This window comes from Scyliorhinus torazame, chromosome 15, assembly GCF_047496885.1.
Source record: "Scyliorhinus torazame isolate Kashiwa2021f chromosome 15, sScyTor2.1, whole genome shotgun sequence".
NCBI classification, from domain to species: Eukaryota; Metazoa; Chordata; class Chondrichthyes; order Carcharhiniformes; family Scyliorhinidae; genus Scyliorhinus; species Scyliorhinus torazame.
Window position 1 is genome coordinate 6965585 of NC_092721.1, and position 27843 is coordinate 6993427.

The window sequence follows — 27843 nt, forward strand, 5'->3', positions numbered from 1 at the left end:
CTCAAATGGGTTAAGTGCCATGTTGGTGTTTTGAGCTTGTAAAAGCTTACAATTCTGCTTTGTGAGTCTTCAAGCAATGAATAGCGTAATACTGAGTCACCTTGTGCGAATAAAGGTCAGAAGAAACGTTACAACGGAGCTTCACTTCCAGCCTTCAAGGAGTACTTTCTGATGAAGTCATTTTGTGAGGAATTACTAGGGCCACTCTCCCAATATGTCAACAAGTCTTTTCCACTAAACTCTCATCCTGCCTGTGATGTGTGATTGAGCCAAATCATCATGTGAATTTCTCAACAGCCCAAGTTCCTTGGCCTGTTCACCAGTGTGACTTCCCAGCAAGGAAGTGGTTCTGGTTATTGTCATCTGTTTAAAAGTCCGAATGCTATTAAAATGTGCTGATGTTGTATTTGAGCTTTATAAAATAAATACAATGAGACCTCGAAATGTTTAACTGAGATGTGAAACCGTGGCCAGGACTTTACCCTCCATTCATATCGGAAGCCCAAAATCTCACCAGACCCAAATTGTGTTATATATCAGCGGCAGGTCACGGTGCGATCGTTCTCACCAGTGACGTCAGGGGACTCCCAACGAACAAGGTAGGGGAACCTCATTTGACTAAAATTAAATCTAATTATCAAGCCTCCCACTTTATAATCCCCCCCTCCCCCCTCGCTACGTTATCCATTCGTGTTTTGTGTGAGGGCATGGCAACATTTAAAAAAAATTAATTTAGAGTATCCAATTCATTTTTTCCAGTTAAGGGGCAATTTAGCGGGGCCAATCCACCTAGCCTGCACATCGTTTGGGTCGTGGGGGTGAAACCAACGCGGACACGGGGAGAATGTGCAAACTCCACACGGACAGTGACCCAGAGCCGGGATCGAACCTGCGACCTCAGCGCCGTGAGGCAACAGTGCTAACCACTGTGCCACCGTGCTGCCTTAGGGAATTCCAACATTTGGGCAGCACAGCTAGCGCTGTGGCTTCACAGCTCCAGGGTCCCAGGTTCGATTCCCCGTTGGGTCACTGTCTGTGCGGAGTCTGCACGTTCTCCCCGTGTGTGCGTGGGTTTCCTCCGGGTGCTCCGGTTTCCTCCCACAAGTCCAAAGATGTGCGGGTTAGGTGGATTGGCCATGCCTAATTGCCCTTAGTGTCGAAAAAGGTTAGGAGGGGTAATTGGGTTATGGGAATAGGGTGGAAGGGAGGGCTTAAGTGGGTTGGTGCAGACTTGATGGGCTGAATGGCCTCCTTCTGCACTGCATGTTCTATGTTTCTATGTATATGATGTGCACATGGCAGACAGACCCACTGGAGGAGTTCCGCTGAGTGCATTTCCCCCTGGCCGTTGCTTGGTGGTCGTGTTCTATTATTACTTTTATATATCGGGGCGGCTTTTAAAAATGGTGCCTGATCTCTAAAAAAAAAGTTGCTGGCGGGGTGAGCTCCATCAGAGCCTCGTCTCCCCAGCATGGCCTCGTGGGACCCGCTCCTTCCAATTGTCATTTCCAAGCTGCGGGCAATATCACGGAGAATACCACCACTGGGAATGTCGGCTTCAATGTCACTTCTCCTGCCTGCCGCAGAGAAACAGGAAAGTTCAGCACCAGCGGCCGCACTCAAGTCGACGGTAAAGATGTCAAGGCACTATTGTGAAGAGTAGGGAGTTCTCTCCAACTGGCCATTATTTATCCATCGACCAATATCACGAAACAGATTATTCTGTCATTATCGCATAGTTGTTTGCGGGGGCTTGCTGCGTCACAACAGTAACTGCACTTCAGAAAGTGCCAAATTGGCTGAAAGTACCTTGGGAGGTTCTGTTCTCATTATACATAGAATTTACAGTGCAGAAGGATGCCATTCGGCCCATTGAGTCGGCACCGACCCCTGGAAAGAGCACCCTACCCAAGCCCACACCTCCACCTTATCCCCGTAACCCCACCTAACCTTTTTTTGGACACAGGGCAATTTAGCAGAGCCAATCCACCTAACTTGCACATCTTTCATGAAAGATGCCACAGCAACACAAGTCCTTTTCGTAAGGCTGGGGTTAGACAATAAACGTAAGCCTTGCCAGTGACCCCAGAGCCCCGTAATGAATATATATATTTTTAAGACACACAGCAATTATATATTTGTGCTGCTGAATCATAAATCCTCAAAATGCAATTAAACCAACAAGGAACCTAGACCCTGGGAATAAAGTGACTTCTTTTGAAACAGTTTTAAAATACTCAATATTTATTCTGAATTTACAAACTCAATTCTAGGCAACAAAAAGGGCCTCAGCTGCCAGCTCGGGGTAATGCAAATGCAGAGGACAACACTGGTATCGTCACCCACTCCTCGGATTAAAGTCTGACTCATGATCACAGATTATGCAATCTGTTTATCTGAATATTCAGTGTGATGACACATCCTGGAAACACTCTTGTGGTGGAGGAACACCGAGCAGAATGAATAACAACAATGCTTCAGGACTAGTTACAGATCGGCACTCACAGCTAACACTCGGACTAGACTTTGGGTTATTGAGGCCAAGCTCACTCTTGCAGTCATCAAATAATCAAATGCCCCCCGAGGTTTCTGCTCTCGTCCTACTCTGGCCTCTCGTCCATCCCTGATGTCCATTGCTGCTACAGCGCTGGCTGAATTTACAATTGCAAAGGCCCAGGAACACCTGAATCTTCTCCTAACCCTCTTTAACCCACTCCATTCATTTAGATAGTCCTTAAAACCTTTGGTGATTTGCCCCAATAGCTCATCATATACTCGGTTAACACATTTGTCTCTCACGCTCAGGAGACCCCGTGTCCCTCCAGTGACCTCAGCACCAATTCTAGTCTCAAACGCCTGTGTCAGGGAGTGCTGCACTGTCAGAGGTGCAGTATTGAGGGGGAACGTTCAGAGTGCTGCATTGTCAGAGGTGCAGCATTGAGGGACAGTGCTCAGGGAGTGCTGCACTGTCAGAGGTGCAGCAGTGAGGGGCAGCGCTCAGAGTGCTGCATTGTTGGAGGCGCAATATTGAGGGGCAGCGCTCAGGGAGTGCTGCACTGTCAGAGGTGCAGTGTTGAAGGGACTGGTTTAGCACACTGGGCTAAATCGCTGGCTTTGAAAGCAGACCAAGGCAGGCCAGCAGCACGGTTCAATTCCCATATCAGCCTCCCTGAACAGGCGCCGGAACAGGCGACTAGGGGCTTTTCACAGTAACTTCATTGAAGCCTACTTGTGACAATAAGCGATTTTCATTCATTTCATTTCATTTTCAGTATCGAGGGACAGTGCTCAGGGAGTGCTGCATTGTCAGAGGTGCAGTATGAGGGACAGTGCTCAGGGAGTGCTGCATTGTTGGAGGTGCAGGATGAGGGACAGTGCTCAGGGAGTGCTGCATTGTCGGAGGTGCAGTATGAGGGACAGTGCTCAGGGAGTGCTGCATTGTCAGAGGTGCAGTATGAGGGACAGTGCTCAGGGAGTGCTGCATTGTTGGAGGTGCAGTATGAGGGACAGTGCTCAGGGAGTGCTGCACTGTCAGAGGTGCAGTATGAGGGACAGTGCTCAGGGAGTGCTGCATTGTTGGAGGTGCAGTATGAGGGACAGTGCTCAGGGAGTGCTGCATTGTTGGAGGTGCAGTATGAGGGACAGTGCTCAGGCAGTGCTGCACTGTCAGAGGTGCAGCATTGAGGGGCAACGCTCAGAGTGCTGCATTGTTGGAGGCGCAGTATTGAGGGGCAGCGCTCAGGGAGTGCTGCATTCAGAGGTGCAGTAGTGAGGGGCAAAGCTCAGAGTGCTGCACTGTCAGAGGTACAGTGTCAAGGGGCAATGCTCAAGAGTGCTGCACTGTCAGAGGTGCAGTGCTCAGGGGGTGCTGCATTGTCAGAGGTGCAGTATCAATGGGCAATGCTCAGGGAGTGCTGCACTGTCAGAGGTGCAGTATTGAGGGCCAGTGTTCAAGCAGTGCTGCATTGCTGGAGGAGCAGGTGTTACAGGGACTGTTTAGCACACAGCTAAATCGCTGGCTTTGAAAGCAGACCAAGGCAGGCCAGCAGCACGGTTCAATTCCCATATCAGCCTCCCCGAACAGGCGCCGGAATGTGGCGACTAGGGGCTTTTCACAGTAACTTCATTGAAGCCTACTTGGGACAATAAGCGATTTTCATTCATTTCATTTCATTTTCAGTATCGAGGGACAGTGCTCAGGGAGTGCTGCATTGTCAGAGGTGCAGTATGAGGGACAGTGCTCAGGGAGTGCTGCATTGTCAGAGGTGCAGTATGAGTGACAGTGCTCAGGGAGTGCTGCATTGTCAGAGGTGCAGTATCGAGGGACAGTGCTCTGGGTGCTGCATTGTTGGAGGTGCAGTATCAATGGGCAGTGCTCAGGGAGTGCTGCATTGTTGTAGGTGCAGTATTGAGGGCCAGTGCTCAAGGGGTGCTGCATTGTTGTAGGTGCAGTATTGAGGGCCAGTGCTCAGGGTGTGCTGCATTGTTGGAGGTGCAGTATCAATGGGCAGTGCTCAGGGAGTGCTGCATTGTTGTAGGTGCAGTATTGAGGGACAGTGCTCAGGGGGTGCTGCACTGTCAGAGGTGCAGTATCGAGGGCCAGTGCTCAGGGGGTGCTGCATTGTCAGAGGTGCAGTATCGAGGGCCAGTGCTCAGGGGGTGCTGCATTGTCAGAGGTGCAGTATCGAGGGGCAGTGCTCAGGGGGTGCTGCATTGTTGTAGGTGCAGTATTGAGGGACAGTGCTCAGGGGGTGCTGCACTGTCAGAGGTGCAGTATTGAGGGGCAGTGCTCAGGGAGTGCTGCATTTACCCCCAACCAATATCACAACAACAAATAACTAGCTATTTATTCCCTGGTTGTTTGTGGGAGTCAGAGTCTGCACATTTTGAGCGCAATTTGCTTTATTTTTAAAAATAAATTTAGAGTACCCAATTCATTTTTTCCAATTAAGGCGCAATTTAGTGTGGCCAATCCACCTACCCTGCACATCTGTGGGTTGTGGGGGCGATACCCACGCAGACACGGGGAGAATGTGCAAACTCCACACGGACAGTGACCCAGAGCCGGGGTCGAACCTGGGTCCTCGGCGCCGCGTGGCAGCAGTGCTAACCACTGTGTCACCGTGCTGCCCCCAGAATTTACTTTAAGCGACAAGGTCTCTCACAGCGGTTAGAGAGCCAGAGAGCGACCCAGATTGGCTTCTTTCAGGCTGGCCCGCCAACCTGACACTTAAATATGCGTGAAAACAAATCACACGATTTGAACAATAGAGCTGTCGTGTTTAGTCTGAGGTTTTCCCCGCAGCAGTATCCAGGAAGTTAGAATTTCATTCCTGTGGGATTCCAGGGCAATCCCAGAGGGTTGGTAATCCTGAGGCGGAATGAATGGAGACTTGCCAGAAACACTCAGGGAGATGCATCCAGCGAGGGGCTCAGGCGTGAGACTTGCCAGAAACACTGAGTCCAGTGAGGGGGGCAGGTGTGAGCACCGCAAAGCTGGCACAAGTTGGTTTAAACCATGTTGCACCATTTGGCCAATGGTGCTGTGTTCCCACATTATTTTTTTCTTTTTTTCCCATAAATTTAGAGTACCCAATTATTTTTTACCAATCAAGAGGCAATTTAGCGCGGCCAATCCACCTACCCTGCACATCTTTGGGTTGTGGGGGTGAAACCCACGCAGACACGGGGAGAATGTGCAAACTCCACACGGACAGTGACCCAGAGCCGGGATTCGAACCCGGGTCCTCAGCACCGCAGTCCCAGTGCTAACCACTGTGCCACGTGCCACCCCCTGTGTTCCCACATTAGGCCGTCCCTCGCCCCTCATATCAGTCGGTGAGATATTGGAGTAAATGTTTTACCCAGGGGTTTCCCACCCCTGCTAACTGCCAAAAAGGACCAGCACGAACACACCTGAAAGGGCAGGAATTCCATTTTAAGATCTATCTGATCCAGCTGTGCTTTAAATGCATTTTCAGACATTTCCCAGACCCAGCGGGAACATCTGGTCAGCCACATGCATTGCAAATAAAAGGCCAAGCTTCACTTCTAACAGAGCCTCTATTTAAGAAACCTACTTCACAGGGCTGCTTGTTGTCAGGGGCGAATCAAGTCAGCGCACAGCACAGGTGGAGGCCACTCGGTCCATCGCGCTGATGCTGGCTCTTTGAAAGAGCTCTTCAGTTCACTCACTGACGTCGCCCAGGTTATTCCTGAATCTGCTGGGCGACACAGTGGTGGTGGTTAGCACTGCTGCCTCACAGCGCCGATCCCCGCCCCAGGTCACTGTCCGTGTGGAGTTTGCACATTCTCCCGTGTCGGCGTGGGTCTCACCCCCACAAACCCAAACATGTGCAGGGCAGCTGGATTGGCCACGATAAATTGCTCCTTAATTGGAAAATATTTTTTAAAACCCGTCTTGATTTTGAACGCCCTGTTAAAATCTCCCCCTTAACCTTCTCTACGCTGGGGAGAATGATTCCAGATTCTCCACTCCCTCATCAGCTCCTGAACTCGATGTGGCAGGCAGCGAAAGCACGATTGGAAACCGATCTGGATTGAAGCTGAAGTGGATGGACATTGGTGTGACAGCTAAAGCTTTATAATCAGCAATCCCAACAATCACATTAATTACATAGCAACTTGAACATTGTGAAATGTCCCGAGACACAACAGGAACGTTACCAGATAAAACCTGTCACTGAGTCACATGAGATAACTGGACGGGTGCTGGGCTACACAGGGAGATTTTTAAAACACCAACAAGGAGGAGAGGGGGAGGGGGAAGAGAGGAGGAGAGGGGGAGAGGAGGGATGAGGAGATGGGGAAGGGAGGAGAGGGAAGATGAGGAGAGGGGGAGAGGAGGCGAAGGGAAGAGAGGGAGAGAAGATAGTGGGAAAGGGCGGGAGAGAGGGGGAGAGGAGAAGGGGAGCGAGGGAGAGGGGGAGAAGGGGAGAGAGGATGGCGAGAGGGGGAGGGGAAAGGGGGAGAGGAGAGGGGGAAAGGAGAGTGCGGGAGAAGGTGAGGAGAGAGGAGGAGAGGAGAAGGGAAGAGAGGGAGAGAGGACGGCAAGAAGGGGAGGGGGAGAGGAGAGGGGGAAAGGGGAGTGGGGGAGAGGGGGAGGGGAGAGGAGAAGGGGAAGGGAGAGGGGGAGAGGAGTGGGGGAGAGGGGGAGGGGAGAGGAGGAGAGGAGAAGGGGAAGGGGGAGAGGAGTGGGGGAAAGGATAGTGGGGGAGAGGGGAAGGGAGAGGAGAGGGGGAAAGGGGAGAGAGGGAGAAGGGGGAGGGGGAGAGAAAATTCCAGAGCTTCACTTGCAGGCAGCTGAAGACATGGCTGTGAAAGGGGGAGCAGTGGAAATCGGGACGGGCAGGAGGCCAGATGTTGGAGGAGGGTGGAGATCGCAGACGTTGTGAGGATGGGGGAAGTTGCTGAGGTGGGGAAGAGTGAGAATTGAACACAAGAATGAGCATTTTAAATTTGAGAGTTGCTAGACTGCGTGTCACAGTCGGGCTGCGCAGAGACAAAGTCACTCGCTAAAGGTACGTGAAAGCAAACTGACACGGACTGAAATGAACCACCAGCTAAAATAACAAAAGTAAAATGAATGAAAAACATTTCGGAAAGAGGAGGACTGGCTCCTTTGAAAAATAGGACAAAACTCGGTCATTTTGTTTGGAATGCAGAATATTCAATTCCTCGTCACAACTTCAGAGCCTGAGACATAACAAAGTCAGCACAACCATAACAGTGTAACTCACTCCACGTCGGGCTGGGTCAGCCCGGGGTAAGATCAGTTCCCCTGTACAACAACCACTTTACTTCTAATCAGAAATCCCTACTTCACTGCTTTAATCCGTGAGCTACCTCAGATACAAAAAACAATTATCTGCAATTTACACAGCACTGCTGTCCTGTCAGAGGGTCAGTACTGAGGGAGTGCTGCGCTGTCAGCGGGTCAGTACTGAGGGAGTGCTGCGCTGTCAGAGAGTCAGTATTGAGGGAGTGCTGCACTGTCAGAGGGTCAGTACTGAAGGAGTGCCGCACTGTCAGAGGGTCAGTACTGAGGGAGTGCTGCACTGTCAGAGGGTCAGTACTGAGGGAGTGCTGCACTGTCAGAGTCAGTATTGAGGGAGTGCTGCACTGTCAGAGGGTCAGTACTGAGGGAGTGCTGCACTGTCAGAGGGTCAGTACTGAGGGGGTGCTGCACTGTCAGAGGGTCAGTACTGAGGTAGTGCCGCGCTGTCAGAGGGTCAGTACTGAGGGAGCGCTGCACTGTCAGAGGGTCAGTACTGAGGGAGTGCTGCACTGTCAGAGGGTCAGCGCTGAGGGAGTGCCGCACTGTCAGAGGGTCAGTACTGAGGGAGTGCTGCACTGTCAGAGGGTCAGTACTGAGGGAGTGCCGCACTGTCAGAAGGTCAGTGCTGGGTGCTCACACTGCTGGGTGCTGCTCACGCTGCTGGTTGCTGCTCACACTGCTGGGTGCTGCTCACACTGCTGGGTGCTGCTCACACTGCTGGGCGCTGCTCACACTGCTGGGCGCTGCTCACACTGCTGGGTGCTGCTCACACTGCTGGGTGCTGCTCACACTGCTGGGCGCTGCTCACACTGCTGGGTGCTGCTCACACTGCTGGGTGCTGCTCACACTGCTGGGTGCTTCTCACACTGCTGGGTGCTGCTCACACTGCTGGGCGCTGCTCACACTGCTGGGCGCTGCTCACACTGCTGGGTGCTGCTCACACTGCTGGGTGCTGCTCACACTGCTGGGCGCTGCTCACACTGCTGGGTGCTGCTCACACTGCTGGGTGCTGCTCACACTGCTGGGTGCTCACACTGCTGGGTGCTCACACTGCTGGGTGCTCACACTGCTGGGCGCTGCTCACACTGCTGGGTGCTGCTCACACTGCTGGGTGCTGCTCACACTGCTGGGTGCTCACACTGCTGGGTGCTGCTCACACTGCTGGGTGCTGCTCACACTGCTGGGCGCTCACACAGCTGGGTGCTCACACTGCTGGGCGCTGCTCACACTGCTGGGTGCTGCTCACACTGCTGGGCGCTGCTCACACTGCTGGGTGCTGCTCACACTGCTGGGTGCTCACACTGCTGGGTGCTCACACTGCTGGGCGCTGCTCACACTGCTGGGCGCTGCTCACACTGCTGGGTGCTGCTCACACTGCTGGGTGCTGCTCACACTGCTGGGCGCTGCTCACACTGCTGGGTGCTGCTCACACTGCTGGGTGCTCACACTGCTGGGTGCTCACACTGCTGGGCGCTGCTCACACTGCTGGGCGCTGCTCACACTGCTGGGTGCTCACACTGCTGGGTGCTCACACTGCTGGGCGCTGCTCACACTGCTGGGCGCTGCTCACACTGCTGGGCGCTGCTCACACTGCTGGGTGCTGCTCACACTGCTGGGCGCTGCTCACACTGCTGGGTGCTGCCTGTGTCCTGTAAACGCTCAGAGAGCCTCTGGTCATCTGGGAGCCCCCCAGGCCGCCCCTCTGGACACCCTCAGACCCCAGCTGTCAAGGGGATGGGCGTGGCCAAGCGCAATCAGGGGCCCACCAGGTGTTGCCGCTCCTCAGAAGCGCTGCCCCATTGCAGAGGAAGCAGGGAATCAGCAGAGCTCCCCCCCAACCAGAGACACCGGCACCGTGGCCCTTGGAACCCTCCCTGGTTCTCTGCCCCTCTCAGGGCAGAGGCCTCACAGTGACCCCCACCCTCAGGATCACCAGCTGCCTCCTCCCGGTGAGACTGGCAGGGGGTCCACCTCGGAGTCCCACCCTGTGGGGCAGGTCTTCTGTGAGCCGTCTTGGTGGCTGTGGCGAGTGTGTGGTACGTGGGCGAATAAAAACAACTCCCGCTGTCAGGCTCTTGAGCACTAACTCTGGCCCCAGTGGTTACACCGCCTGCCATGGGATTGCTCTGAATTTGCACCAGCAGAATGTTGGTTCATTTCCCTGTCCTGACTCGCTTACCCCAGCGAACTGCATGCTATTCAGTCTCAGCGGCAATACTATCTCCCAAATGGAGTATTCTGGCCATTGTATATTTCTCAAGTAAAACAACAAAACCACTGAAAAAGTATGGCACAGAAAGAGGACATTCAGCCCATCGTGCTGTGCAGGCTGATAAGAAACTTGCTGCCATTATCTTCCCACATTCCAGCACCCAGTCCATAGCCTTGGTGACAGCCCCCCCGGTAATTGACCTCTCCACCACGGGAAGCTGGTATTTCCTGTCTGCTCTATCTCGGCCCCTCATCATTTTGTACAGCGCGATCAAGTCACCCGTCAGCCTCCTCAAACAGCCAACAGCATAGGGTCAATGTGAAAGTGAAATATCTGATCAGAAAAGCTTCCACTTACCAATAATTGAATCCCTCCGAAAGACGTCTCTGTCGAAAATATAAAATGCTAGGTAGCGGAATGTTCTCGGAATTTCACAATAGAAGTCTTCACCATAAAACGGGCTGAAATGAGAGACGGTCTTGGTGAGTTTATTTGCTTTCAGCTGTTTTTTTCCACTCTGTTATTAAATCTTTTGTTTTTATTCAGTCTAAAAGATTACAGGTTTCAGTGGTGGCCTGGTTATGACACTGGACTAATCCGGAGAGGGTGAACACAAATCTCACACCGTTGTGAGTTTGGATTCAGTTTTAAAATAACAAAAAAGCTGAGGTACGAGCCTGGCTCATGTTACGACTGGACGGGAAGGTCCCGGAATGGAACGCTGACTCAAAAGACCGGAACACACCTTTTCTTCGATATCGTGGATGTATAGAGTCACAGGACTGTCAATTAGCTTTTGACCACATGTAAAACATTTATTAAACATGAAAAGTTCCACTATAATAAAATACTCCTTCACCCCACCTGTACCTTCATAAATGTCTCCAGATTTTATGCGTAATGTAGGTCACAAAATGTATCTTATGCTATAATGTTCTTCGTAAATACACAGTCCCTGCAAGCCAAAAGGCCAACTGTGGTCAGACACACTCCACTCTGAAATCCAGTGGCATCCCATTTTCACTTCTGTGGAGTTCCTGGATGAGCCCCGAATTATGTTACGATCCTTCCTGGGCTAGTGCATGGTCAGTTTCAGTTGTGGGAATAGCTCCTCCAATTGCTCCATATATTCTTTCCAGTGTCGCTGTGCACTACCACATCGTCCAAGTAGACCACAGTCAGGCAGTCCAGCCACTATTTGGGACATAAATGATGGAATATTGCTGGTGCATTTTTGAGTCCATTACCCTGCATTGAAAGAACCTTGGGGGCATTACAAAATCAGATAGCTCCCTCGTTCTGGGTGTTAACTGGACCTGCCAATGTCCTTTCAATGGAACGATCTTACACAGGGTGGAGGCACTGCCTAGTCAATGCAGTCCTCCAATCTTGGAATTAGATATGAAATTGTTTTAGTGTTGGCATTTATTTTCCGGTAATCTATGCAGAATCATGTGGTTCCATCCAGCTTAGGCACTAATATTACCAGCGAACTCAAATTATTCCTACTGGGCTCAATCGAATCATTTTCCAACATATATTGGATCTCTACCTCTAACTGAGCCACTGTTCGTGGATTCAGCTGATACGGGTTTAGCATTATTGGTTCAGAGTTTCCTATGTCTACATGATGACGAGTTAACGGAGTGCACCCTGGGGTTCCCCTACAAATCTGTCTATATTCTTTCAGTATCTTTATTATATCTTCTCTCTGTTCTTCCTCTGCTGATAGGTTTTCATCTTTGGTTTTAAAACTCCCTCTTATATCTTCAAGCAGTGCCTTGTCTCCACTCTCTTCGTCAAAATCAAAGACAACGTGTTTCCTTTTTTCAGGTTTCTGACTGTCCAAATTGGAGAGGGCCCCGGAATGAGTTTCTGCTGCATTTCTGTCTCTCGTGTAATGCAGACAGTCTTTTCTGATTGTCCAATAAATGTTTATCCAAATTCCAGGGATCTTCTGCAGCCAAACTGCAGCATGGTCATTGCTGAGGGGAATATCGGGTTCATTTTTAATCAATAAACACTTTTCAACCCCTCCAGCTTTACATTCTCTCTTTTCCTTCACATTGTTACTTTCAGCAACAGGTAAACCTGGGGGTCCAACCGTGGCAAAGTTGGTTGGCTGTATCGGCACCGTTCTTTAATTTGCGGCTTTTACCTCCATTTAGTAAGACAGACTTACACAATTTGTGCTTTCTCGCTTTCAACCTTTCTTCTTGACTTTTAGATACAACAAGGTGAAGCCTATAGCTAGGGGTGTTCATGGTGGAATTGTTGAAATGAAGAGACATTGTTCCTTTAAATGGTGATGGCCTGCAACTACTTTTCACATCATTATCAAAATCAGAGGATAACACATCATTGGTTCCATGAACTTTCTTTGGTAGCAAATGTGGTTGTAAAATCACTGTATGGTTCTTCACTTTCAAAATAAATTGATCACTAATTCTTTCATCTCCTTCGCTACGTGCTTCCTTTACCTTGAAGAGGCACTGTGGGCCTTTAAAGGGAGATGGGTTAATCAGCTGTTTGTTTGGTGTCACTTCACAGTCATTGCTGTTCTCACCCTGAATAGCTGATGCCATGCCATTATGTATATTTTCCTTCAAGACAGACCTGCTCTGGGAAACATTTGTACTTAAAGTGGATGGCAATGGTTTTACTGCAAAAGGCGTAATAAGTTACTTTTAAGAAAGTCCAATTCACTTTCTTCTTCCGATTTGCTGTCTTCTTCCTCAGCTTCAGAAGAATTTCTTGCCATCTATTCAAGATCAGTTAGTGACGAGTCTATTTGGTAACAGTTATTCATCATTTCTTCGTAATCAGAATCCAAATCAGATTCAGAACTCTCGTCTGAATCTGCATCACTGTTATTACTATTAGACTTGGACTCCCAGAGTCTGTTTTCTCTTTGACAAACTTGTGAGACGAATCATTCTCATAGAGATGCTTTCATCAGTATTAGCAGAATCAGATTCACTACCATTCTCATTTAATATGGGATCAATGTCTTTCAACATTTCTTTCCTTGAGTCATTTACTACCCAATGAGTTTTCTTAATTCCCACCTGGCCTGCCATTTGTATCACATGTGCTATCCGCAGTACTTCCCTCGGACTCTCGGTAGTCATGGGTGAAGCCAAATCATTCACCAAAAGTAAGTCTACTCCTTCCACTGGTAACTCCTTAACCACTCCGACAAGTACTGGACCAGACACTAAATCACACTCCAATTGTACTTTTTTTTTAATGGGGATGGTGTGGGGTTTATCTCTCTCTATATAATGGGGATGGTGTGGGGTTTATCTCTCTATATAATGGGGATGGTGTGGGGTTTATCTCTCTATATAATGGGGATGGTGTGGGGTTTATCTCTCTATATAATGGGGATGGTGTGGGGTTTATCTCTCTATATAATGGGGATGGTGTGGGGTTTATCTCTCTATATAATGGGGATGGCGTGGGGTTTATCTCTCTATATAATGGGGATGGTGTGGGGTTTATCTCTCTATATAATGGGGATGGCGTGGGGTTTATCTCTCTATATAATGGGGATGGTGTGGGGGTTTTCTCTCTATATAATGGGGATGGTGTGGGGTTTATCTCTCTATATAATGGGGATGGTGTGGGGGTTTTCTCTCTATATAATGGGGATGGTGTGGGGTTTATCTCTCTATATAATGGGGATGGTGTGGGGTTTATCTCTATCTGTATAATGGTGATGGTGTGGGGGTTTTCTCTCTATATAATGGGGATGGTGTGGGGTTTATCTCTCTATATAATGGGGATGATGTGGGGGTTTTCTCTTTGGGCCCCGGGCTGAGCCAGACTTTCCCCGGGAGGCCGGCGGGACCCACCCTGGGCCAAGGCCACCTTTCCCGGGCCCGCTCCCTCCCGCGGGCCTGCCTCCAATTCCTCAGCCCCCCGGCCCCGCTCTCTGTCTCGCCTGGGGCCTCGCTCTCTCGGCCCCGTCTCGCCCCGCTCCCGGTACCTGCAGCCTCGGTGTCCGCCGTCGATTCGATCCGAGAGGGCACGGTGAAGGAGAGAGGCGGCAGCACTCACTCCAATTGTACTTTGTACAATGGAACTGGGATGTAATCTTCGCCTATCCCCTTCACTAATACCTTAGCTTTCATTGAACTCTCTGGAGGGAAAACCAAATCCTTTAAGAGAGCTTGAGTAGCACCTGTGCCCCTTAGAATAGTAATGGGTTTGAGTACCTCAGTTGGCAAAAATGGGGTATTCTTCCCCTTAGACACAAACCCTGTATATCTATCATCTTCCTCATTCATCACACCTGCTCCCACAGTAGTGTTTACCTCAGGTCTTCTAAGTCCAGATAGAACTACAGTCAGCCCTGTAGCATTCTCCACTTTTGTTCCCTTTTCAGAATCCTCCTTATGAACCCCAACAAAGGGGTGGCGCAGTGGTTAGCACTGCTGCCTCATGGCGCCAAGGACCAGGGTTCGATCCCGGCCCAGGGTCAGTGTCCGTGTGGAGTTTGCACATTCTCCCCATGTCTGTGTGGGTCCCACCCCGACAAGCCAAAAAGATGTGCAGGGTAGGGGGATTGGCCACACTAAATTGCCCCTCAATTGGAAAAAAAGAATTGGGTACTCTAAATTTATTTTTTAAAAAGAGGAAAAAGGGGAACAAAAGAGCGAGAGAAAACTCCAAGTCCCACGGGCGTTCCTCACAACTTCCAACATGCTGAACCAATGTGTCCCACCTTATTGCGATGGTAACACCTTGGCCTGGAGCCTCATCTTCACCCTCAGTTCCTTCCTTCATACAAACATACAAAGTAGCAAAGATCAGTGGGAGACTAGAGGACTGGGAAATCTTTAGGGGGCAACAGAAAGCTACTAAAAAAGCTATAAAGAAGAGTAAAATAGATTATGAGAGTAAACTTGCTCAGAATATAAAAACAGATAGTAAAAGTTTCTACAAATACATGAAACAAAAAAGAGTGGCTAAGGCAAATATTGGTCCTTTAGAGGATGAGAAGGGAGATTTAATAATGGGAGATGAGGAAATGGCTGAGGAACTGAACAGGTTTTTAGGGTCGGTCTTCACAGTGGAAGACACAAATAACATGCCAGTGACTGATGGAAATGAGGCTATGACAGGTGAGGACCTTGAGAGGATTGATATCACCAAGGAGGTAGTGGTGGGCAAGCTAATGGGGCTAAAGGTAGACAAGTCTCCTGGCCCTGATGGAATGCATCCCAGAGTGCTAAAAGAGATGGCTAGGGAAATTGCAAATGCACTAGTAATAATTTACCAAAATTCACTAGACTCTGGGGTGGTCCCGGCGGATTGGAAATTAGCAAACGTGACACCACTGTTTAAAAAAGGAGGTAGGCAGAAAGTGGGTAATTATAGGCCAGTGAGCTTAACTTCGGTAGTAGGGAAGATGCTGGAATCTATCATCAAGGAAGAAATAGCGAGGCATCTGGATGGAAATTGTCCCATTGGATAGACGCAGCATGGGTTCATAAAGGGCAGGTCGTGCCTAACTAATTTAGTGGAATTTTTTGAGATGCATGGCATTAAGGGGAAAGTAGTAGCATGGATAGAGGATTGGTTAATTAACAGAAAGCAAAGAGTGGGGATTAATGGGTGTTTCTCTGGTTGGCAATCAGTAGCTAGTGGTGTCCCTCAGGGATCAGTGTTGGGCCCACAATTGTTCACAATTCACATAGATGATTTGGAGTTGGGGGCCAAGGGCAATGTGTCCAAGTTTGCAGACGACACTAAGATAAGTGGTAAAGCAAAAAGTGCAGAGGATACTGGAAGTCTGCAGAGGGATTTGGATAGGCTAAGTGAATGGGCTAGGGTCTGGCAGATGGAATACAATGTTGACAAATGTGAGGTTATCCATTTTGGTAGGAATAACAGCAAAAAGGATTATTATTTAAATGATAAAATATTAAAACATGCTGCTGTGCAGAGAGACCTGGGTGTGCTAGTGCATGAGTCGCGGAAAGTTGGTTTTCAGGTGCAACAGGTGATTAAGAAGGCAAATGGAATTTTGTCCTTCATTGCTAGAGGGATGGAGTTTAAGACTAGGGAGGTTATGCTGCAATTGTATAAGGTGTTAGTGAGGCCACACCTGGAGTATTGTGTTCAGTTTTGGTCTCCTTACTTGAGAAAGGACGTACTGGCACTGGAGGGTGTGCAGAGGAGATTCACTAGGTTAATCCCAGAGCTGAAGGGGTTGGATTACGAGGAGAGGTTGAGTAGACTGGGACTGTACTCGTTGGAATTTAGAAGGATGAGGGGGGGATCTTATAGAAACATATAAGATTATGAAGGGAATAGATAGGATAGATGCGGGCAGGTTGTTTCCACTGGCGGGTGAAAGCAGAACTAGGGGGCATAGCCTCAAAATAAGGGGAAGTAGATTTAGGACTGAGTTTAGGAGGAACTTCTTCACCCAAAGGGTTGTGAATCTATGGAATTCTTTGTGCCCAGTGAAGCAGTAGAGGCTCCTTCATTAAATGTTTTTAAGATAAAGGTAGATAGTTTTTTGAAGAATAAAGGGATTAAGGGTTATGGTGTTCGGGCCGGAAAGTGGAGCTGAGTCCACAAAAGATCAGCCATGATCTCATTGAATGGTGCAGCAGGCTCGAGGGGCCAGATGGCCTACTCCTGCTCCTAGTTCTTATGTTCTTCCTGGTCTGCGGAGGGGATCACGGAGCATTCCCAGCTATCCATTCCTTGCCTTGGCTACCTGCCTTCCTTTCATTCTCCCACTTCCTATCCTATCCAACACCATTTAAATGAATAAATGCTTCTTAGAAAACATCTGAGGTCTTTGGCCCATGGCTGCCCAATTATTCCAGTCACCAGGTTTGTAAATTTAAACACAATTAAGTTTATCAATAACAAGAACAATGATTAAATATGCAGCAGATACAACAGGTTAACTATTATCTAATTCCTACCCACCGTTAACTTGCCCCAACCCTCTACATAAACACACACACACACACACACACACATATGCATGACATACAAACAAACACAGAGGGGAAAAGAGGGGTGTAAAATAATAATGAAAGTTAAAGGATAAGAGTCTTTGTTTCAGATGGTTGTCTTATGGCACCGTCCTTCACTTTAGGCTTTCAGTTTGAGGATTTCACTGTAGATTCATTCAGGTCTCTGCAGTTTCAGAAATACAGCAGCTAAACAGCTTCTCTGTAGAAAACAAGAGTGAGAGAGAGAAAGACAGCTCGTTTCCTCTAAGTGTCCAGGAGCTGACTGTCTTTCCTTGATTGTCCGAAGAATCATCCCACATGGACAGGATTGAATCACCGTCTGTTACCGGGCAGAATGTGGCCTTTAGGCCAATTCATTGGAAACCAGCCAACCAGTCGAACCGAGTCCCACCAATGTCCCGGGTGACAAAAAGTCTGAGTTCTGCTGAAGAAGCTAGCACAATGTTCGAATTTGTAATTTTTGAATTCCTCACTTCTCCTGCTCGACTTAAAGATATATGTCCATTAAGCATCCATAGATCAAAATGATAACAGCAAAAATAAAGAAAGGGGAACAATGGGAATCAACAAGAAAGGCCCTTACATATCCCCAGATGATTATTACTTTATGATCCAATGGGTCTCACTAGATCCTCCTTCCACAATGTGTTTCTAGGTCTACTCTGGAAAAGACCTGCCTTAGAATCTTCTTCTAAACATCATTTTCTCTCAGCTGATTTCAGCAAGGGTCCACTTCCAGGATTTTCAACTCTCCTTTCAGTATCCCTTGCCTTGAACTGCTACATGCATTCAGGCTTCTACACAATCTCTCAGGTACCCAGCCTTGCCAATAGAACACTCCTGCTTCACAGGCTGTAGTAAGACCTCACCAAACTTTTGATGTGTCTCAGATCTCTGGTTCCCCATTTTAAATCTGGCTCTTGAAATTGTCTATTTAACTCAGGGCACTTTCTCTGCCTTCTACTTGCATTCTCCCGTACAGGACTGTGTTCAGCTCCTGGACATTTTTTTGGTGTTTTGGAAAGTCTTCTTTTTGCGGCTCCCTTGTGCTGTCCGGCTGCTCCCGGGTCTAGGTTACAACTAAACTCGAAAGGTCTTTCTAATTTGCAGGTGATCCCTGTTTTCTAAGCAACAGCTCAGTCTTTCTTCAAACTTGTTTGCTCTAATCACAACACAGACACAGTTTAAAATGAAACCCAAAACCCCATACATACAGACGCCATGGGGCAGCACGGTGGTGCAGTGGGTTCGCACGGCGCCGAGGTCCTGGGTTCGATCCCGGCTCTGGGTCACTGTCGGTGTGGAGTTTGCACATTCTCCCCGTGTTTGCGTGGGTGTCGCCCCCACAACCCAAAGATGTGCAGGCTAGGTGGATTGGCCACGCTAAATTGCCCCATAATTGGAAAAAATGAATTGGGTACTCTAAATTTTTTTTTTTAAATACATAGATACCTTTGTTTAACATGATTTTAACTAGAATGTTACCCGTTAATACACAGAGTCACAAAACTAAACTTCAATCTCTACCTTATTTTTAAATATCCAATTATGCAAACATAGATTACTTATAAACGACCCCTGCTTCCTGACAACTGGTGTCAGTGAAAGTGACCATTAAGTTTCTGGATTGGCATAAAAGCCCTGCAGGTTCACCAGTGACAATAAGGCCTGGACCAGGCTGATCCTACACGTGACTCCAGTCTCACACCAATTGCCCTGATCACGCCACTCAAGTTGCATCAAATGCCAGCCTTTCCAGTCTCTCCCACACATAGGACAAATAAAAAAACATAAACAGCCGCTCAGAAAATAGAAGCAGGAGGAGGCCATTCAGCCCTTTGAGCTTGATAGTACAGGACTTGTATGTGGCTGAAAAGAGAGACGTGTTGTCCAAGTAGTTAACCGTGCACTCATCGGGACAAACACAAGAATGCCACCTTTTAAACTCTCACAACTATTTACACTCCAGGAGGAAAACGTGCAGACTGGTTCACAAGTTGCTTTCTCCATGGCAACACCTCAGCCAATCAAAATCAACTTGCCAACCAATCAACACTCTTTCTCCTGCAGAATAAATTGCTGTGATTGTTTGAAATTTGATATTCTTATGTTTGTCCTGTGAGTGCAAAATGAAAACTTTCCGGAACATGCCTGTCTTTTCAGCAAGATACAAAAATAACGTAGCGAAACAGACCTCTGGAGTGAACTGTGTCAACGATATGATAACACTGCAAGTATCGCTGCAAACAAGATGATAACAATTGTGAAATTCTCACTCACGGAAACACTTGTGGTTTACAGGGTCAACAGCTGGGAATAGCTACAAGGTAGTAATCGCAGTTCAGAGAACTTCAAAGTATAAACCGTCTATGTTTGATCCTTTAAACACTGAATCATTCCCAGGTGCCCCTTTAGGTTGTTCAGTGAATGTTTCTGCATTTGATGCGTAATTATGCAAATAGCCAACTTCACAATGGCATCGACAAGAAGTCAGACTGTGGGTGGCATGGTGGCACAGTGGTTAGCACTGCTGCTTCACGGGGCTGAGGACCCAGGTTTGATCCCGGCCCTGGATCATTGTCCGTGTGGAGTTTGCACATTCTCCCCGTGTCTGCATGGGTTTCACCCCCACAGCCCAAAGATGTGCAGGGTAGGTGGATTGGCCACGCTTAATTGTCACTTCATTGGAAAAAAAAATTGGGTGCTCTAAATTTAAAAAAAATATGTTAAGGATCTGTCAGATGACGGTAAAAGTCTTCCCTCTGATGTTTTGGAAACCTCTGAGGTGCTTTTTTCACAGTCGATTTAATTCCCCTTTAACCTTTTCAAGCCGCTGGGCTTGCTGAGAAGCCTAAAAGTTTTGTTCACATTCAATTTCAGGGTCTATTACTGTTAACAAGCCTCTTGATTGACAGGTCCAGGCTATTTCAAAAGTGAGCGTGCTTTGTTTGTTTTTATAGCTCTTCACGATCCACTAACTCTGAAATGCTTCTTCTTTTCAGCAGGTGTTGTTTCAAACTGCAATTTTCGTTGAAGAGTCTTTTTCCTTATTCTGAAGTCATTCCTAGAAAGACCAGCTGCTCTGTCTGACTTTTTTTTTTAGCTGACTGGATTTTTTTCAACCTCTGCGCCTGAACAGCAGGCTGCACTGGAGGAACTGTTCCAACATCGTAACAGCTGGCACCACTCAGATATTGAAGTGCGGAGGTTCTTCAATGAGGACCTTCTCACAGCCACTGTTGAATTCTCTGGATAGACATGATGACCACGCCAGGAGACCTTTGTAGCCCCCGTGTGGTCAGGGAGATGGCTGGACAGTGCCATGGCACTACCAGGTTGGCACTGCCAAGGGTTGGGGCCTGAAGAGGGTGATTGAGGGGGGGGCATAAGGAGGGGGCCTGAAGAGGGGCACTGAAGAGAAGGGGTGCCCTTTGCCAAACCCATAGCGGGGTGTTGCTCACTTGGAGGGGGTGGGGGAGCCTTATGGCAATTGGGGGCAGAGGGGCTGTGCCGGTGATTGTGGGGGAGCTGTATTGTTCTGAGCTCAAGGCGCCCTTTCTAAAGGATGATCTCTGAGGATCCGATGACCTTCCTGACTTTTTCAGGCCCCACATCAGCAATCACCCCCGCTCCAAAAAAGATTTCTCAGTATGGTGAAGTGCGATTTCCTACCGGAGACACACTTAGGGCTGGATTATTCTGCCCCGCCCATCATAAGATCGCTGCAGGCGAGACGTGGCAATGGAAAGGTACACTGACCTGGAGCGGGATTCACCGGTCACTGGGCGGCCGTGGCCAGAGAACCACGCCCATAGAAATCTTTTGGGAGAATTCTGTCTATTATCTATTTTTATATTCTCGCAAGCTTTCGCTCATACTCTAATTGTACCCTCCTTATCAATCTTTTATTCATCCTTTGCTGTTCCTTATATTTTGTCCAAATCTTCGGATCTGCCAGCTGTCTTTGCACAATTATACATTTCATCATTAAGTTTGATATTATCTTTAACCTTTCCAGTTAACCACGGATGGTGGGTCCATCGCTCGGGCTTTTTCTTACTGGTTGGAATGTATCTATTCTGTGTATTCTGAAATATCCCCTTAAACATTTGCATTCAAAAGCACAAATTCTCCCAGTCCTGTTCAGATTGGTCACACAAGTTGCAGAACGAATGCTCAAGTGTTAGATGTTGTGAGAGAAGCTGTGAAGACTTTAACATATTTAGGAAAGATTTCTCCCATGGCTGGATGTTAGATTGAAGCTTTGTCCACTGCAGCATCAGGCATTAATTTGATGTCACATGACACCAATTAATTGGTATTCATTGCAAGGGCCGGCATGAATCCACGGACTGCAACTGATTCAAGGAGACTCACTGCTGGAAGCAATCGCCGTTTCAGAGTTTTTCAAAACCTTCTCACAATGTGTGATTTTTTTAATGACCTGGCTCTAATGTTAAGGTTCTACCCCGATGTCCTGGACTCCCCTCACCAGAGCAAATAGCTTTTCTATATCCACCCGACCAAATCCTTTAATCATCTCAAACATCACACCTTAATTGTCCATATTCGAGAGAATTGCAACTCATTCTGTGTAACCTGTCTTCATAATTTAACCCTCCAAGGCCCCTCAATGTCGCTCCGTTGGAGAGAATGAGCTGCACTGCTAATAATTCCAGTGCCGTGCTTGCGTGGAGTGCCCCAGGACACTGGGAATCTTGGCAGACACCCAGTCACTGTCGCACTGGAGTTTAAGCCACAGAAATCTGCAATGGTAACACGCCCTCTCAGCGGGTTCCTATTCAGCCAGCTAGCTCTGTGTGCATTGTAAACAGATGGGAGACAATTCCACTTTGCTTCTCAACAGAAAACAAACATTTAAAAAAACTTTGTATATTTAGTTGGCAGAGCTCAAAAAGTAAAGCGTCCTCATTCATTTGTCAAGGGAGTCTCTTGTTCAAATGCTGGATTTCCCTCTCAGGAAGGAAGAATGACTGGCAAAATCCCTCAATTTATTCACTCAAGCCTCTAATGTTCACTTGCAAAGGTTTGAAGTTGGATCAACAAAAGGGAAATGAAACAAGTTAAAAATACACAGACTTGAACCGAGCTATTTGATGTAAGTGATGTGTGAAATTGGCTCAATCTGCTCCATTTCAAAAGGGGATTGGCTGGAATGTGAAAGGTGCACACTCGCCAAATCTCACCCTGACTTCCTCATGCCCAGCAGGCGACAGGAAGGCTCCTGTCTTCATCAGTTTGGAGCAACAACGAAGCTCTTTGTGTCGCTCGGTTTCAAAAACTGCCTTTTGGTTATCATGCCTGTCAATTCAATGGGGTGGCTCCCCCAAATCCTCAATGACTATAAAAAAAGAATAAAGTCAGATATCAAGGGGTTAAGGCGAGATACTGGGCGGATCTTCCATTCCCAGAGAGCTGGGAGCATCTGAAATGTCTTGTCAGAGGGTGTGGCGGTTGCCGAATCTCTGCGTCCACGAGGGAGCAGCAGCAGAGATTGTTGATAATGCTCGAGTGAAGCGCCTATACAAATATAGGTTGTTGTTGTTTCCCGGGTGAATCCATTGGTCATGATGTGGAGATGCCGGCGTTGGACTGGGGTGGGCACAGTAGGAAGTCTGACAACACCAGGTTAAAGGCCAACAGTTTAGTTTGGAATCACTAGCTTTCAGAGCACAGCTCCTTCCTCAGGTGATTAGATGAAGGAGCTACGCTCCGAAAGCTAGTGTTTCCAAACCAACCAGTTGGACTATAACCTGGTATTACATAGAACATACAGTGCAGAAGGAGGTCATTTGGCCCATCGAGTCTGCACCAACACATTTAAGCCCTCACTTCCACCCTATCCCCATAACCCAATAACCCCTCCTAACCTTCTTGGCCACTAAGGGCAATTTATCATGGCCAATCCACCTAACCTGCACGTCTTTGGACTGTGGGAGGAAACCGGAGCACCCGGAGGAAACCCACGCAGACACATGCAGACTCCGCACAGACAGTGACTGAACCTGGGACGCTGGTGCTGTGAAGCCACAGTGCTAGCCACTTGTGCTACCGTGCTGCCCTACCATGATGTAAGACTTTTTACTGAATCCATCGGCGACAGGCAGCTAGGAATGTCCTGTTGTCGTACTCCAGTCATCGTGAAGTGAACGGCCTTGTTGGACAAGCCGTCCCTTTTCTGACTGAATGTCTGCTCCATTCACAGGTAAACCGGATAATCTCTCAGTGCGGAGGATTCTGAGTATCAGAAACATTCAGCAGAACATTGAACACAAGGCCAGTGCATCCGAATCAGACACCATTCGTTTTCCCGGATGAATATTCGGCAGCATAAAACGCAGGTGCACTGATCTCTTGTTCTAACCTCAGCACTCATTCCCATCAGCAGAAGCTTGGTGTCGGAGGAGCGACCTGCAAAAATAACTCCACCCCCCCCCCCCATCCCGTCTTAATCATTTCTGAATATTAGTTTGAAGATTAGGCACAGGCATCCCCAGTGTTCGTCAAATATGGCTGATCAATGGTCTATCATTGCACACACCAGGACCCCGCCAGCCAGCAACACGTTGAGCGAAGGTTCAGTGGCTACCACACTCTCTCAACTCAGGCTGTGGATTTCAGTCCCATTCCAGACTTGAGCACAAAATCAAGACTGACATAACGGTGCAATACTGAGGGAGTGCTGCACTGTCAGAGGGACAGTACTGAGGGAGTGCTGCACTGTCAGAGGGTCAGTACTGAGGGAGTGCTGCACTGTCAGAGGGTCAGTACTGAGGGACTGCCGCACTGTCAGAGGGTCAGTACTTAGAGAGTGCTGCACTGTCAGAGGGTCAGTACTGAGGGAGTGCCGCACTGTCAGAGGGTCAGTACTGAGGGAGTGCTGCACTGTCAGAGGGTCAGTACTGAGGGAGTGCCGCACTGTCAGAGGGTCAGTACTGAGGGAGTGCCGCACTGTCAGAGGGTCAGTACTGAGGGAGTGCCGCACTGTCAGAGGGTCAGTACTGAGGGAGTGCTGCATTGTCAGAGGGTCAGTACTGAGGGAGTGCCGCACTGTCAGAGGGTCAGTACTGAGGGAGTGCTGCACTGTCAGAGGGTCAGTACTGAGGGAGTGCCGCACTGTCAGAGGGTCAGTACTGAGGGAGCGCTGCACTGTCAGAGGGTCAGTACTGAGGGAGTGCCGCACTATCAGAGGGTCAGTACTGAGGGAGTGCTGCACTGTCAGAGGGTCAGTAATGAGGGAGTGCTGCACTGTCAGAGGGTCAGTACTGAGGGAGTGCTGCACTGTCAGAGGGTCAGTACTGAGGGAGTGCTGCACTGTCAGAGGGTCAGTACTGAGGGAGTGCCGCACTGTCAGAGGGTCAGTACTGAGGGAGTGCCACACTGTCAGAGGATAAGTATAAATGACAAACAATAGGGGACCCAGCACAGATCCCTGTGGTACGCCACTGGTCACTGGTTTCCAGACACTAAAACTGCCGTCTATCATCACCCACTGTCTCCTGCCATTAAACTAATTATAAATTCACTTTATCAAATCACCCTGAATGCCAGGTGCATTTGCTTTCTTAATAAATGTCCCATGTGGGACCTTGTCAAAGGTTTTGCTGAAATCCATGTAAGCTACATCAACTACACTACCCTCATCTACACATTTGGTCACGTGCTTTAAAACTTCACTCAATTTGTTAGGCATGACCTCCCTCTGACACAGCCATGCTGATTATTCCTGATCAAACCTTGCCTCTCCAAGTGGAAATAGATTCCCTCCTTCAGAATTTTTTCCAATAGTTTCCCATCACTGACGTGAGACTCACAGGTCTGTAGTTCCCTGGCCTTTCTCTACAACCTTTCTTAAATAATGGGACCACGTTAACTGTTCTCCAGTCCTCTGGCACCTCCCCTGAGGCCACAGAGGAATTAAAAATTTCGGTCAAAGCCCCTGCAATCTCCTCCCTCACCTCCCACAGCATCCTGGGACACAATTCATCTGGACCTGGGGATTTGCCAACGTTTAAGCCCACCAACACCTCCCATACCCTGTCACTTCCTATGACAATTTGCTCAAGAACCTCACAGTCTCTCTCTCCGAGTTCCATAATTACCTCCTCATTCTCTTGGTTGAAGACAGATGTGAAGTATTCGATCAACTCCCTACCAATGTCCTTGGCTCCACCCACAGATTTCCCCCATGGTCCTTAATGGGCCCTACCCACTCCCTGGTTATCGGTGGAACGTTAACAGCCAGAAGATTCCGAATACCCGCCCCCACGAATTGTGATAATGATAGGTTATAGAACAGTCAAACTATAATAATGCGATCATTTTTAAAAATAAATTCAGAGTACCCAATTCTTTTTTTCCCAATTAAGGGGCAATTTTAGCGTGGCCATTCTATCTACCCTGTACATCTTTGGGTTGTGGCCACGCAGACACAGGGAGAATGTGCAAACTCCACACGGACAGTGACCATATTAATGCGATAATTTCGTACTTAGAATTATATCAACAAACACCCATTGAAATTGCAAGCATCTTTTTTCAACTCAGAAATATTGCCGGCTGCATTTCTTTTCCAAATTTAAAGGGCACATGGTTTAAATAACTTGATACCTTGACAATTCCACAGACTTATCAACCTTTTATGAGTATTCACGTCCATTCTAAAAAATTGTATGTCACACATTATGATTATCTGGGTCATTATGACATTGCCACAGCGAATATACTTCAACTGTAAAGCACTGAGTTTGTGAAAGATGCTAGTTTTTTTGCAAGTTTATTCTTCTGCAACAATGATAGATGTGACAAAATTTGAGCCCCTTTTCCAATCATTCTAACAGAGGGAAAGTGATACAGACTGCCTCATCGATGTACATAAATTTCCAATGGGTGACACCAAGCTCCTCCTGGGAGGTCTAATCAATGAAAGCAGTCGCAATATCCATGCGTTTAATTGCATTGGCCTATCAATCAGGTAAAATCAGGGATTTAAAATGCTGAATCTCACAAATGTTGAGCAGCCAAAATAGTTTTATTACACTGTGTAGCAGGCTACTTAACTAATGATCAAAAAATTGGCACAGTGTACTTTGAGAGTGAAACCACATTAATCTTAAATTTCAACAGTTGTTTCCAACGTAAAAATGGCAACAGGGCAAAGAAATCACATGGGTGCTAATCCCGGCCCTGAAAACTCAGGTTGTGACCCACTGAAACCTCATTTGTGTCACTGAACCAAATCACGTCTCAGCTCACTTCTTAACTGGGGCAGACGCTGTATCATATAGAGGATCAGTGGGTTTACAGCTAACATACATGTGGTCAATGTGATCACCCGTGTCAGCCGGAGAGAATCTTTAAAGCTTTTTACCTGCTGGCTGAGCAAAACTTTCCTCCAATTAAATAATACAGAAATGTATCGTTCACACCAGTTGTCCAGATATTGTTTGAGAAGACCCTCACTGCAATTGGCATCATTTAAGTGCAGTATTCTGGGAGCAGAAACGTGGAAGAGACAGTATTTGGGCTCCTGTTACAATCTTTGTTTCCTTTTTTTTAATTAAATATTTTATTGAAAATTTTTGGTCAACCAACACAGTACATTGTGCATCCTTTACACAATATTATAACAACACAAATAACAATGACCTATTTTATAAACAAAAAATGAATAAATAATAAATAACAAAAATGAAAACTAGCCCTAATTGGCAACTGCCTTGTCACAAGTAACACTCTCCAAAAATATAATTTAACAGTCCAATATATAATTATCTGTAGCAACAACCTATACATACTATACAGTATATATTAACAACCCTGAGAGTCCTTCTGGTTCCTCCTCCCCCCCCCCCGATCCTGGGCTGCTGCTGCTGCCTTCTTTTTCCCATTCCGTCTATCTTTCTGCGAGGTATTCGACGAACGGTTGCCACCGCCTGGTGAACCCTTGAGCCGACCCCCTTAGGACGAACTTAATCCGCTCTAGCTTTATAAACCCCGCCATGTCATTTATCCAGGTCTCCACCCCCGGGGGCTTGGCTTCTTTCCACATTAGCAATATCCTGCGCCGGGCTACTAGGGACGCAAAGGCCAAAACATCGGCCTCTCTCGCCTCCTGCACTCCCGGCTCTTGTGCAACCCCAAATATAGCCAACCCCCAGCTTGGTTCGACCCGGACCCCCACTACTTTTGAAAGCACCTTTGTCACCCCCATCCAAAACCTCTGTAGTGCCGGGCATGACCAAAACATATGGGTATGATTCGCTGGGCTTCTCGAGCACCTCGCACACCTATCCTCCACCCCAAAAAATTTACTGAGCCGTGCTCCAGTCATATGCGCCCTGTGTAATACCTTAAACTGAATCAGGCTTAGCCTGGCACACGAGGACGACGAGTTTACCCTGCTTAGGGCATCTGCCCACAGCCCCTCCTCGATCTCCTCCCCCAGCTCTTCTTCCCATTTCCCTTTTAGTTCATCTACCATAGTCTCCCCTTCGTCCCTCATTTCCCTATATATATCTGACACCTTACCATCCCCCACCCATGTCTTTGAGATCACTCTGTCCTGCACCTCTTGTGTCGGGAGCTGCGGGAATTCCCTCACCTGTTGCCTCGCAAAAGCCCTCAGTTGCATATACCTGAATGCATTCCCTTGGGGCAACCCATATTTCTCGGTCAGCGCTCCCAGACTCGCGAACTTCCCATCCACAAACAGATCTTTCAGTTGCGTTATTCCTGCTCTTTGCCACATTCCATATCCCCCATCCATTCCCCCCGGGGCAAACCTATGGTTGTTTCTTATCGGGGAC

At 48.0% G+C, this 27843-nt stretch overlaps 1 protein-coding gene and 1 pseudogene across 2 annotated transcripts in view; both read right to left on the reverse strand.

The window, feature by feature from the left end:
* The window catches only part of rasa3 (RAS p21 protein activator 3), a 270301-nt gene that overhangs the window by 134919 nt on the left and 107539 nt on the right, over positions 1–27843 (reverse strand). For both annotated transcript variants that reach the window (XM_072476016.1, XM_072476017.1), the window contains exon 3: positions 10368–10471. In XM_072476016.1, the coding sequence (XP_072332117.1) occupies positions 10368–10471 (104 nt within the window). The remainder of the gene's footprint in view (positions 1–10367; positions 10472–27843) is intronic.
* Positions 11461–13141, reverse strand: LOC140391423 (uncharacterized; annotated as a pseudogene).